This window comes from Pelobates fuscus, chromosome 3, assembly GCF_036172605.1.
Source record: "Pelobates fuscus isolate aPelFus1 chromosome 3, aPelFus1.pri, whole genome shotgun sequence".
NCBI classification, from domain to species: Eukaryota; Metazoa; Chordata; class Amphibia; order Anura; family Pelobatidae; genus Pelobates; species Pelobates fuscus.
This window is the reverse complement of record NC_086319.1, coordinates 249776288-249790874: the sequence shown is the minus strand read 5'-3', so window position 1 is coordinate 249790874 and position 14587 is coordinate 249776288. Positions and strand designations below refer to the sequence as shown.

The 14587-nt window shown below is 40.0% G+C and overlaps 1 protein-coding gene across 2 annotated transcripts in view; it reads left to right on the top strand.

Annotated features, from left to right (window-relative positions):
* Positions 1 to 14587, top strand: part of KLHDC10 (kelch domain containing 10) — a 96221-nt gene that overhangs the window by 62802 nt on the left and 18832 nt on the right. For both annotated transcript variants that reach the window (XM_063445472.1, XM_063445471.1), the window contains 2 exons: positions 11063 to 11284; positions 13158 to 13312. In XM_063445472.1, the coding sequence (XP_063301542.1) occupies positions 11063 to 11284; positions 13158 to 13312 (377 nt within the window). The remainder of the gene's footprint in view (positions 1 to 11062; positions 11285 to 13157; positions 13313 to 14587) is intronic.

The window sequence follows — 14587 nt, the reverse complement described above, 5'->3', positions numbered from 1 at the left end:
TTGGAGAAGTGTTCTTTGCTGTTTTATCACCTGTTTAATATTGTTAATGTGTTGCTTTAGCGCATAGATTTCCATATCCAGCTTTTGGACCGTAATAGAGCTGGCTGCAGACATTCCAGTTGCGACAACTGCACTAACAGTGGCACAAACTAATGCAACAATTATAGCAGTGAGGAACCTTTTGGGTCAGTTGCTCATCGAAATAGAACTGGATACAAATGGTTTCTGGGCTTGCTCCAAGATGTTTCGCACACGGTCCTGTGCTCTTTGGAGGTGCATCTGGTACCAAGTCTGTAACTCAGGAAGCTGCATCGATGAAATGTTGTATGCCTTCTCGATGGAAATCTTGGGGTCCAAGCTGACGAACACACGTCGGGTCAGGATCCTCTTCTCTGTCAAGATGAACCCTGGTGTCTCTTGAATCAGGATGCTGGAGGATGGTCCCATCTCTGCGATCGGGTCGGTCCGTAGCTCTTGGCACAGGAGCAGTACGATCTAGAAACACGCCACATCCTTCTTGGACATCTTTCGACCGTCACGGATCAGGAACTCGTTTCAGACTTTTCTACTAATGATTCAAGGTTTGTTAAGCATACAAACTTATAACAGTGTGACATCACTTGGCCTAGGACAACACATAACGATTAATCAATATATGTATTCTCTCTAATTCTATTTTTATAACTTCATCCCTCACTACATTTATTACTGACTCCTCAGCAATATGCCTACAGCAGTTAAACGAGCTAGTAACTTGCTTAGAAAATGTAGTTATTGGATGGCAAGGAAATGGTTAATGACATGAACGTACATGAGATCATGGCACATCACAACATTTCACATCATACGATACCACGTGAATCAAGCATTCATCCAGGTTAGTCGTTCACCCTTCTGCATCCGAATCCACACCTATAATCCTTAATTGAGATTTAGGATGACAAGCACGCAACTGGTTAATGTGAACCCACTTTTCAATAAAATCACCATCCTTAGGAATTTTTATTTTGTACGCTACTGGGGAAATTTTGTAAATGATGACATATGGCCCTTTCCAAGAAGGTAAAAATTAATTTTCCTTTACTTGATTTCGCGCAAAGTTATACAGATAGACTTGATCTGTTATCTCATATTCCTTTTTCGTGGTTTTTAAATCGTAATAGGTCTTAACCGCTGCTTTTTCTAGATTCTTTTGGGCAAAAGCATGCTGTAAATGCTTGCGCAAATCTTCTATATACTGATGCGTAGTGGCAGCATTGATCAAGTTATGATCCGAAGTACGATATAGTAAATGCTGTGGTAAAACCATCTTTCTTCCTGTCATCAATTCAAAAGGTGACAATTTGGTAGCAGTGCTAGGTGTAGCTCTAATCACCATTAAAACTAGGTGCAATTTAATGTCCCAGTCTTTACCAGACTCCTTAACATACTTCTGCTAGACGCAGCGCGGTATGCAATATGTAGCTTTTGTTTAACACCCAGAATTTTCCACATCTTAGCCATTACTTTGCTGGTAAAATGACTACCTCTGTCTGACTCAATTCTTTGAGGCAGACCGAACCTGGAAAAGACATGGTTAATCAACAAAGTGGCGCACACGGTACTCGTGTTCTCTTTTCAAGGCAAACACTCTATCCACTTTGTGTACATACATGTAATGGTTAACATGTATTTGTTACCTCTTGAAGATCTTGTTACAGGACCTATAAAGTAAATTTGAATATCAGACCAGGGTAATGACACCCCCCTCTTCTGAAGTGGTGCACGATGGGTTGGACCATGGGGTTGATATTGCGGACAAATCAACCATCCCTGACAGTATGTCTTAACATCTCTTAACATGTGTGGCCAATATGCATAATCACGCAATATCTCATATGTGATCTTATCACCACGAGGCCCAGATGTAGGTGCATCATGTAATATGCCTATGATGGGATCGTTCTTCTGACTGGTAATCAGGTCCTCACTAGGAGCTTCTTGACTCCATTGCACGACATTTAAGCCGGCATTATCTCTTGCCTGTCGTCTAGTTATGGCTTCAACATGAATTGAACCCATAAGATCATCAATGTTTAGGGTTTCACCATTGATGGCTGCTTGTTTTGCCAGTGAATCGGCCAAGTCATTTTACCATCCTTGTCAATACCTTTTTTAGAATGGCCTTTGGTTTTCTTCCAATATATAGTTAAACCATTTTCCTTAACCAGTTCATCGATTTTAAAAAACAATTTCCCATGTTTAACAGGTTTGTTATTGCTTTTCAGCATTTGGTTACGTTTCCAGCTAGGCAGATATTCGACTAAACTGTTGCGAACATAGTTGGAATCAGTTATGATGACAAATTCTGTGATACCATATTCTATTGCCATTTGGATGGTCTTATATACTGCACAGAGTTCGGCTATCTGACTGCTTTTGGGACCAATATTGTATCCTATAGATACATTGGGATAATCACCTATCCAGGTGATTTCTGATACCTGCAACTAACTTCCGTTCAGCACCAGCGACGTGGTGATATGAACAACCATCTATGTATACCCACCGTAGTGGTCGACAGTATTCCTCGTCATAAACTTTATAAGGTGATGGCAATTGCTCTTCTAGGAAGTCATCTCCGGTGTCATTATCATCCAGAGATGGAGCAGTACAGTCATGTAATTTTGCTAAACCTTGGGCAACTGGGCTTCTCTTATTGTGTTTGTAACTGACTTCCAACGGCCATCACTGTAAGGATAGAGTCCATGCAGTAATCCGACTGTTAGAGAGATTACCGTCTCTAATTCTTTCACTCTGCAGATACTGTAGAGGTTGGTGAGCTGTTTCTACAATTATTTTCTCACCTTGGATATAGCTACGAAAATTTTGTATTGCCCAGACAGTCGACAATAACGCCTTCTCACACGTGTTGAATTTAACTTCAACAGGTGACAAAGTCTTGCTAGCATATGCAATAACTTTGTTTAAACTGTCCTGTTTCTGATACAGAACAGCACTTATACTTAAATCGGTATATCCTGTTTCCAGATAGAAGGGTTTACCCCCCCTCTGGGTATGCTAAACAGGGTGCCTGAGTGAGCTTCCTCCTCAGTTCACTTACCGCTTGGTCCTGAGGCTCCCCCCAGTTCCATGTAGTTTCCTTTTTAAGCAGGTGTAAGAGCGGTTTCGTTATTTCTGCATAGCTATCTTTAAACTTACGGGAATAGTTAGTCATACCAAGGAACGATCTTAATTCCCTTATGTTTGAAGGTGTTTTAGCCTTTGGGGCTATTTTAGCCTTTGGCTGAAATGAAAAAGCAGAGGAACGCGTTGCACCTCCTTCACCCCGAAGTGAAGTGACTGGGTAGGCAATAGGTATCCTAACACAACTATTGTTTATTTGACTGTTAGTATCTGGAAAGGAAACGGGGTTAGGTATTACATCTACTGACAACCCAGCCTGTTTAGTCACAGTGGCTACTATTGCTGCGGCACCTGTTGTTGCTGCAGTTGCACAGGTGGCTCTGCAATTGGAGCTGTCCCTAAAAAAGGATTGTTGACAAAGATTAACCAAGTCTTTGCCATTTCCTCCATTAATTTACCCATCTGGTCTGTCAATTGACCAACCTGACGACGCAAATTATTTCCCCCATTGCCGTTTTGCCCATTAGAAGATGGCTGAGACTGTTGGGAGTTATTGGAAGCCGATTGGTTGTTTCTGTTTCCATATCTCCGATTTCCCTGAGGATTTAGAGATGGGAATTGCCATTCCATTGGGAATTGCCTTGGTTCTTATTAACCCAGGGGCGTTTATTCCCATTGGCATTGGATTTTTCAGAGTTATCAGCGGAATTTGCAGAATTGCTTCTGACGTTTTTCTGTTTCTGAGGTTTTGGGGTTTTCAAAACCTCAGAATAGGTCCTCTTTTTTCTGTTGGGTTTCTAAACCTAACTGAATTTTAGTCTCTGACACCATTTTATCACCAGGTTTCTTAACCTTTGGCTGATTTTCGTCGTGCATGGTGTATAGTATAAAATTTCATGCACTGACTGACTAGCCATTCTAATGGTAACTTACAATCGTAATCTCTTGCGAGATTCATTTGTATATGTACCGGCATGGCATGAAAATACAGATCTTTGAAGTCTGTGCTTTCATATCTGGGTTTTCTTTGGGCCACGGAGTATGCATTTTTAAGAATAATTAAAAATTCTCTGGGGCTTTGATCTGGACGGCACTTTAAGTTATAAAGCGCCTTCTTTGCAGAAGCAATGGTTTTATACTTACCATATTCCATGATTATCTCATATTTCATCTTGGACCAGGACATTAACTGTATAGCTTGAATACTTTCTAGATAAACACGGCACATTGAATCAAAGGTCCATGTAATGAACCATTTCTTATGGTTGTCATCATACATGTCCATTGAATTCATGGCTCTATCATAATTTTTCCAGATGTTCAGATGTTTCCTGAACCTCTAGAAAATTGTGGGACAGTCTCTCTAAGGAATTTAAAAACTTTTGGCGTTTCATAAACAGGCATCGTTAGTTTGCGATCTCTGTTTCTGTTTTCCCTGTGTCTGGGTAAAAGTCTATGCGATCTGTCTGCTGAAGAGGAATTAGACTCGTACAACAGTGCACATGGCCTTCAGAGTGGACAGTGCAATCACTTTCACTCCCATCACTCTGAGCTTCTCGTTCACTGTCACAATTCCGATCAGCATCAGAATCCTGCCAGTGTACAGAACCATGTCTGTTTTCATTCCTATCACCTTGAACTGGATTCTCCCTCTCAAGTTTGGCCAAGACGGTCTTTTCAAACTTTTCTGCCCAAGATTGCTAAGATTGTTTGGCAATGCGAGGAGATGGAGAATTCCGTTTCACAGGCAATATTTCTGAATTACTCATATCTTTTCTTTGAGACTGTTTTATGAAAACCTGGTCTGGTGTGTGAATATCAGGGAATTGAGAAGAATCACCTGGGTCTTTTCCCAGTAATTTTTCACTTTCCTTTTGATATTCAACTAATGGCATCCGTATCTGTTTTATCTGTTGATCATAATCATCCACCATTTTGCTAATTCCTTCCAGTCTATCTGAAAGGTCAGAGTTTTTAATCTGAAGGATATTTTCATCAGACAAAGTGTTGTTGAACCTTCTTTGTTCGAGTATCAGTTCTTTCTGACACTCGTCCAATTTAAGTTCAATCTCATTATGCTTTTTTAACATAATTGAATAACCCAATATGAAAAACGGGCATGACTTGGTAACAGATTGCATTGAAGAGTCTTCGTCTATGTTGCTAAAATGTTTAACCATAGGTGAATCAGCCGATCTATCATGAATCGAATCATAAACCTGTTCTCTAATTTGGAGTACCCACTCTGTATAATCAATTTTAATCCTTATATGCTGATATAAGATGCTTAAGGGAAAACCTTGTATTTCCGCTAACTTCTTCCCATTCTCTGATTGAGATGAAGCGCTAGATTCAGCCATATTTCTATACACTGATTTAATCTCATTACAAAACTTTTCTATATCAAGATTAATATTGCATGAATTACACCAATATTATTGTATATGGAATATAATTTCAATTTAAACAATCTCAGCAGTGCCTCCAATTTGTGGAGATATTTATGGGATGATAATAGTAAACAGTTGAGAATTGCCCACTATTTCAATTCTCAGATCCCAAAGATCGTTATCATGTAAGTGAAATGTATTCCATATAAATAAAATCACAATTTGTTATAAAAATAGATACAATTTATTGTGACAAATTTAATAATAATAAGTAACATGCGTGACAATAATCAATGAATATTCAGTATAATATGAGTATGCAATACATTCCAATGGCTGACACAGTATAGAATCTACAACATTAGCTGTCAAGACAAGATTTATGACGGTACTTCACAGAGAACGAAAGTGAAACTTACACACACAGAAAAGCTTTCTTTCACACAGCTTGCAGCATAAGGTCATAATACTTTAGCTAACAGTTAGAATAACCCTTTCAATGCTGGCTAGACCTCCTAGGTAATTAAGACCTATTCTCATGTAATTTTAAATAAAATAACACCTAAACCAGTTCATTAGTCATTTCCTGGAAACATCCAATAAGAGTAATCTACCATGTTCTATAAGCAGAATTTTAACTTGCCTAAACAGATATTTTATCTTATTTTAGAGCAAATCAATACACCTGGATAAATATCACGATATGCTAACATGTGATATGTCACATTAATACATAATTATTCTAATTCCATCTGCAGAATGGAATGGTTATAACTATATATTTCTTAGTTAACTAAGATTTCTAAATATCGAAATCTGACCGTGATTATAGATATTTGATGTTAGATATTAGATATTTGATGTTAAATGAAGGGGTGAATTACGGTTGAACTGACAGTCAAATTCCACATTTTGTTGACGTTTTATTTTCATCAAAAGGTGTACATTTGGCTCAGTGGGGGAAAGGGGGAATAGGAGGGAAAAACAAAACAAAATTTAAAGCAGTTAATAAATACTAACAAGGTATAAAGTCTCTACTTTAATGTCTTTGTTCCCCATTGTTCTATTCTTAAGGGGATTGCGCTGTATAAACTTGTCCATCTCTATTTTGTGTTAATTTAAGGCCTGGTACTTAATCATCTCCCATATAGGAGTATCAGAAGGTATCCAATATTTAATATATACAGCTTTAATGGGTACAATAATATAGTTCACTACCTTTCTCCTTCTCAATTCACCTCTCCTCCCTGTCTCATCTTTACTTGTATCAAATTTTTAAAAATGATATAGATGCTTAGTGTCTCGTACAAAATTTCCACATAGGCACATAATGGTTCATGTACATACATATGTAATCTTCTACCCATGTCCTAGCGTGTTGTACCATACCCTTACTATTAATTATTACCTTCTCTTATCCCTTCCCCATCCCTCAATTCAAGGGAGAAGAGAGAGTCATCTGTTATAACTTGTACTTTAGTCCCTCCCTCTCATAATATTGTAAAGCGCTACAGAATCTGTTGGCGCTATATAAATGGCAATAATAATATATATTTATATTTCCTCCTTTCCACAAGTTACTATCAAAGAAATTGGTTGATAAGGCCATAGACTGGGGGAAAGAGAAAAAGGGAGAGAGAAATTCATAAAGAAAAAGAAAGGACTCAATAGAATAGATAAGTCCTCACTTATTCACCATTATTATATACCATTTCCCCCATTGTTCTATTCTTGGATTAAGGTAGTCTCAAAATACCGATCACCATTTTACAATGGTTTCAAACCTGATGTCTTATCTCCCAAGGGGGAATATCAGGGAGTTTCCAGTATCTGGCTAATGTTGCTTTAGTCTCTGTAAGAATGTGTATCACAAATTCTTTTTTAATTATTGGGATTATTGACCATCCAAGATGTAGCACCAACAATCTACAACAAAAGTCTAGGTCTACCTCTATCACTTCTTTACAAAATGTTGCTACTTTAATCCACCTTCCCTCTCCCTCACTTCCAACCTCTCACTCTGCCACCTGGCACCCCCTCCCTCTGCCATCCTTTTCCCAGCCTTCACTGTGTCCTACCCATACTACATCCCTATCACCCTTCACTATGTGCCTTACACACTCTACATAACATACAAACCTACAAACTACATCCCTATCACACACCACACAGTGTCTCCCCCCCCCCCACACACACACACACACATACACACACTACATCCCTTTCCCACACCTCACTATATTCCATGCACACACTACATAACCTACACAAATCATTTGGGGGGAAAAGTGTTTTTCGGCCAAGGGCATCCTGAATTTTCGGTTTCGTACAAGAATTTTCATTTTGGTGCATTCCTAAATGTTGACTATCTTTCTCACACTTTTACTGGAGTTTACCTTTAATGAAACCGACCTAGTCTTTATGGATCAGGTACGGTAGAATGTTTTGCATTCTATTAGCTAGGATACTTGCATATATCTTCGGAATTTTTATTTTTTTTACCGGTCTATTGCCTCCGTAATCTCCATTTCTGAGTGGTTTATTAATGGAATTTATTTGTTCTGTCGATAGTTGTTTTATCTTTTTATTTTTAAAATATGCTTCTGGTTGATTAGGCAGATTATATAGCTCTTGGTAAAAATAATTAAATGCTTTGCCACTTCTTTTTTATGGAGCTAATTGTAGCCTTTCCTTGGTAATAATTTTCTGTACCACCATAGCCATTCTTTTACCCTTGACTTTTAGTGAGCATTTTATTTTGCTTCTATAGTACCATTTTATTAAGGATTCGCGCGCGCGCACACACACCTCTCTCTCTCTCTCTCTCTCTCTCTCTCTCTCGCTCTGCGCCTTTGTCATACGCCCTTGGCACCCTTGTTGCGCGCGCACACATAGGGACGGCCACTAGTGTCAGAGGTAGCAAGACAGGAAAAAGGGGAGGGTGCTTGGTTAAAGGTTTGGAAAATTAGGTCAGGGTCATGAGAACCCTCAGACCCAGAAGCACAGGCCACCCCTGTAGGTGCATTCCCATTTTCAGTCGGCCCAAACTCCATCCCAGATGTCCTCTGTCACACTGGATTTGGACTTAGGAAGCTTTTGGATAAAGGATTCAGGTAACCGTAAATGGGACCGTAACTGGTCTATGTGTCGTCTAGTAATGGAACCATCTTCCACGAGAACTCTGTACATTTTGGGTCCCAAAGTTTCAACAATTGTGGCAGGAAGCCACCGAGTGTTAGACGATCCATAAAATTGGGTCCAGACCTCTTGAAGGACTCCAAAAGTAGGAGACTCTTACCTGTAAAAGTAAAAAGAAAAATCTTAGTTGAATCAAACTCTACAGAATATCTCCAAATACACTTTGTAGCAGCACTTAGAAGCAGCTGCCAAACTATGACTAGTAAAAAGTTAAAACTGTTGGATAACTAGCAAGCAACTCCTGCCTAAGGGTTGCAAGGCAGGGATTTTATATATACGTGTGGGGCAGGGTGCATTAGATGCCTCTACCAAAGAGTTGGATAGAGTCCAATGGACTGAAGTCGAGTGAGAGGCCTGTACCCCCTTTGTAGACTCATGGGACGGCGATATCAGTAGTTCCTATGGTAACAGGGTGTGGGGGGGGCGGTGTTTAAGGAGAACTGGAGCAGTGCATGGGGAATTATCTTTAGAGGCACAGCACTTATGCCATATGTAATAAAAATGTAACCTTGTAATGGTACTCATGGAGGTTTTAAGGAATATTAAACGAAACATAACCAAAACAGGCATTATTGATAGCAAAGAGTTCAGGGCACAGAAGTCGATGCTGCTTCTCCTCGTTGGGCCGCTGGTATGAATGGGCGCACTGTAGTCGGATTCCAGGCTGCGGATGTTGTTGGTATAATAGGATCAGCTTGCTCAGGTACTTGCCCGTCCATTTTGAGTTAATGCAGTATGGCTTGGATCTCTGCTGCTTCGTGTACTTTGAGGTTACCAGTGTCCCTGGGTATGATCAGGCTTCTGGGTGTGCCCCATCACTAGGGTATGCTGTGTGCAAGGAGCTCTTTAGTCGGGGGTTGCCGGGACCGTCTCCAATACATGGTGGCCTTGGACAGATCAGGGTAGAAGACCAGGGAATAGCCTTCAAAGTGTAAAGGGGATTTATTGCGCATGGCCGCCATGAAGGTCAGACGATCTCTGCCTTGCTGGAATCTAATGATTACATCTTCACCCCGCTCCCCCCTTTGAGGTACCGGTCTGTGGCCTGGAGATCCAAAACCAGCTATCCAGTGGCATCCCTTTGGCCTGTCTGCCTGTGAAGAGTGTGCTAAACATTCTGCGGCATATGTGCGGTGGCTCAGCCGTCTCCACCGCATCAGGCAGGCTGCGGACTTTCATGTTCTTCCAGCGCCTTTATCTTCTAGCGCTGCCATGCTGTCTTAGTTTTGCCTTTGGGCCTTTTGCAGGGCTAGAAGTTGCCGCTCTACTGTCACGAGTCATGTCTCCTGTGTGGCAGTGTTGAGCTCTGTGTTTAGCAGGCGGGCCGATACTGCTGATCTATTCGCGGAACATGCCGATGTCAGCTGCAATATTGCGCCGCAGCTTACCAAGCATGTCCCTCAGCTTCTCCTCTGTTATCGGCCCCATGCCTTCTGGAGAACAAGCTGCTTCAAAGGGTGCTTTCAGGGTAGGTTTTCCTCCGTTTTTTTAGCTTAATTAAGCGTTTTTCGCTCGAGGCATGTGCGTCCTCTCAGTATGGCTGCTTGTTTAACCTCCCCCAATTAATACGGTTTTAACTTGTGAACAAGCTGTTGCATTCTTTCATCAGTTTTATGGAGGTTCTCAAAAAATTTTCTTTTTTTTAATATGTGGTTTTTACAGCTTTCAGAAAGTTTGTCTCTTGGAATATTGAACTAACATTAATCTATAGAAAAATCAGTATAATGGTATACAAAATAACTAGGCAAACATACCTCTTAATACATTTTAAATGTTGGAAAAAAAAGCACACTACAAATCATGTAAATAACGGTTTCAGTCTTACACTGGTAAGACAGACCACAAAGAAAAAGAGGTTATAGTTCTTGGCGGGTGAGGGGAGAGAGAAAGGAAGGCATGTTTGTGGTGAAAGTAGTATTACAAAGAATGTTGAGGAATGATGTGATTAGCGTGTTGGAATGAGAAAGCTAACTTTATGTGTTAACTACTAATGTTTCTCCATTGAAGATAACATGTGATGAGTAATAAAGTAATGACTGGGAGAAATAAGAATATAGAATGCTTTCTTCTATCCCGTGGTCAATCTTGTTAACACTTAATGCTTAAACTATGATTTAATTACTTATTCAGCCCATAATTATTTGTGGTTTATTGTACCCTAAGAAATCTATATTTCTATTCTTGATACGCGAAAGCGTTGTTTATGATGCATGGCCATTTGTTAGTGAGTTATTCCTATTTTTGCTTTACTGATGGAAAGCTTAACCTCAGCGTTTCTGTCCTTTTTGCCTAGTTGAACATTGCTATATATAACTGGAAATTTAGATTCTTTAATACTGAATTTATAGGTCGTAGATCACCTCCTGCACGAAGTGGACACCGCTGTGTGGCAGACAACACGAATCTATATGTATTCGGAGGATACAATCCAGATTATGATGAATCAGGTGGGCCTGAAAATGAAGATTACCCCCTCTTCAGAGAACTCTGGCGATACCATTTTGCTACTGGGACTTGGCACCAAATGGGCACAGATGGCTATATGCCAAGAGAACTGGCATCAATGTCATGTGAGTATGGAAAGGAATCACTTTTTAAAGTTATTGTATGAATGATAGAGCCAATGGCATGTTAACTTTAACTTAATAGCCATTAGTTATTTTATGGCTTCACTGAAATCCTTTTAACTCTACATTTTTGGATCTTTAAAGAAGCACTATAATGCCAGGAAAACAAACTATTTTTCCTGGCACTAGAGGGTTATTAGGTGCACCCCCTCCTGCTGGGCAGAAGGTTTTAAAAACCCCTTCAGCCACTTGCCTTAATCCAGCACCGGGCTCCCTCGGCGCTGGTGACCTATCCTCCCCCTGCCAACATAATCTCCGAATGCATGGCAAGAGCCGCGCCCACATTCAAACCACTTTCCTCTGAAACTGCTATGTTTACAGCTGCAGGGTTAAAACTAGGGGGACCTGGCACCCAGACCACTTCATTGAGCTGAAGTGTTCTGGGTGCCTCTAGTGGTCCTGTAAATTAGGACTATGATTAAATAGAACTGTTTGTTTATTTATTTTTTTTAAAAGGCTTTTACTCACCATTACACATCTAACGAGGAGAAATATGAAAATCACAATTATAATTTCAGGGTTCAGGCGTTAACCCCTTAAGGACACATGACATGTGTGACATGTCTGACATGTCATGATTCCCTTTTATTCCAGAAGTTTGGTCCTTAAGGGGTTAAAGAGCAGGTTAGCACAACAGAAATAAAGGAATACATTGAAAACAAATTTGTCTGTGTATCGATTTTGTATTCCACATTGCCCTGAGTCTTGTATTGGTGGTAAATGAATGCCATCTCAGGGTTTTTGAAACCTCTACAAACCAATATAAGACCAAATTGTGAAATTGCTTATTATATCTGCTGTTAAAAAGATCTTCTGGTGTGGGGGTAAGGGGTTGCCTTCAGTTGACTGGAATGAGCACTTAACTTGGTGATCCATACAGATTGGCAAAACAGTGACCATATAAGCGGCTTAAAGCAGTTATATAACTATTTTGTGTGGCATTAACCTTTGCTCCGCTATGGTTACCCATTGAAAGCAGAAACCTTTTTATCAAAGTCAGAGCAACCAAAGTGCTCTCCTGACCTTGTGCAAGATGGTGCCAACTCCCTGCTCAGTGGAAAGTCGCTAGACTGTGAATCTGAAACTCGGGCAGAGGTGAACTGCTCTATTACGGAGTTAAGAATGTGCTACTTACTGCAATCCCCATCTACAGATCTTATCCACCATGTAACCCCCAATACTGCCACAGGCAGGATCTCTCCCATGTAACCCCCAATACTGCCACAGGCAGGATCTCTCCCATGTAACCCCCAATACTGCCACAGACAGGATCTCTACCATGTAACCCCCAATACTGCCACAGACAGGATCTCTACCATGTAACCCCCAATACTGCCACAGACAGGTTTTCTACCATGCAACCCCCAATACTGCCACAGACAGGATCTCTACCATGTAACCCCCAATACTGCCACAGACAGGTTTTCTACCATGCAACCCCAATACTGCCACAGTGACATCATGGAAACTTACATTGTATGTAAAAATTGAACATGCGTTCCTTCCATCTGTGTTTTTTGTTTTATTTTATTTTTTATATTTGGGCAGTGCAATGTCCCTTTAATCTAAATCTGTAGTTTTCAGGAATGACTCCAATGCGTGGTTTTTCAAATATTTCAGGATATTCTATTACAAAAAAAGTTCCTATATTATTTTTTTATAGGAACTCTTGTGACCGATTCACTCTCATTGCAAAACATAAATTTGAATATAAAATTATATAATACATGATATAAACAATACATTTACATAACTTTCCATGCCTTCATTTGCACATGCTAATGGTAACTTGTCTTGTCCTTATTTGCACACCTAGTGGTTCTACATGGCTACAACCTTCTCGTCTTTGGGGGCACTGGAATCCCGTTTGGAGAGAGCAATGGTAATGATGTACATGTTTGTAACGTGAAGTACAAGAGATGGGCACTGCTCAGCTGTCGTGGAAAAAAACCCAACCGCATTTATGGACAGGTATGGAGTTTGTTGATGTTCATCCTAGAAAAAGTCTCACCAATATGCGTGGGAGTGTGTTATCTCCATTAGACAACCCCAGTTGTTTGTTTGTTGCCCATTTAAAGATTAGTAACCAATAGTTAATACCTACAAAGTCCAGAAACTAAGCGAAAGAAAGTATTTGTAGATCTGTGGACAGAATTGCTTAATGTTACTTGGTTAAAGGGACACTGTAGGCACCCAGACAACTTCAGCTAATTAAAGTTGTCTGGGTGCTGTGTCCCTAATGCACTTAGTGCTGAAATATAAAATATTGCAGTTCCAGAGCTCTAAGTCTGCCCTCAATGGCTGGATTCCAGAAGCACCCCCAGTGACTGTCTGGTAGACAAACTGACCTTTTGGTCCGGGATCTGACTCTGGACGTCCTCACGATTGATATATAGATATATGCACACACACACGATGTGAAGACAGGGGCACTCTCTCGGTTTTCCAAGTGTATTTCAAAAGCTATCACCACCTATACATCAATGTTTCGACCCTTCAGGGTCTTTATCAAGATAATGACAGTGTAATATAGTGCAAATATATACAAAAATTTAAGTGTATAACTTACACCGTCTGAGTGATTTGATTCCCAATCTCCGTGCGGTGCGCACGCGTGGTGACGTGACTCCGTGACCTAACGTGCGTACTGACGTGATTAGTGCTTAAACGTGCATGATGACATGAATGGCAATGGGTATCCATAGAAAGGATACCAACAACCTCAGCAATGCATGGAGGAAACAATATAGATGTTAAAAGAGAACCTGTGATCGGCTCATAGACACCGGAGAATCTGTGGAAGACATTTAGAGATAACTGAACCAATTAGAGTGGTGGAGATGGCAGAAAAAGGAAAATGCGTGTGTGCGGGTGTGTAGAGAAGGTGTAACGAGACACTAAGAAGTAAAAAATGTCTGAAGAATGTGTACAGATAAGAAAACCTAAATAGATGTCAAAAAAAGAGACTTGTGTAAAAATAAAAAAACAGAAAAAATATGTTATAATGTAAATAACTCACCAACATAGTGAAAAAAAAGGAGCAGAAAAATGTGTGAAACCCTAATGTGAATGGCTCTGAAGATCCACCACCTAACAATCCAATATAGATATTGATATTCATGCATATATAATCCAATACAAGATAACTTCTACTATAATATAATACATCCCTGATAAACAAAAATCAGAAGCAATATAGCTGTTAATGCCAATAAAGGAAAATTATAATGATTAAACAATAAATCA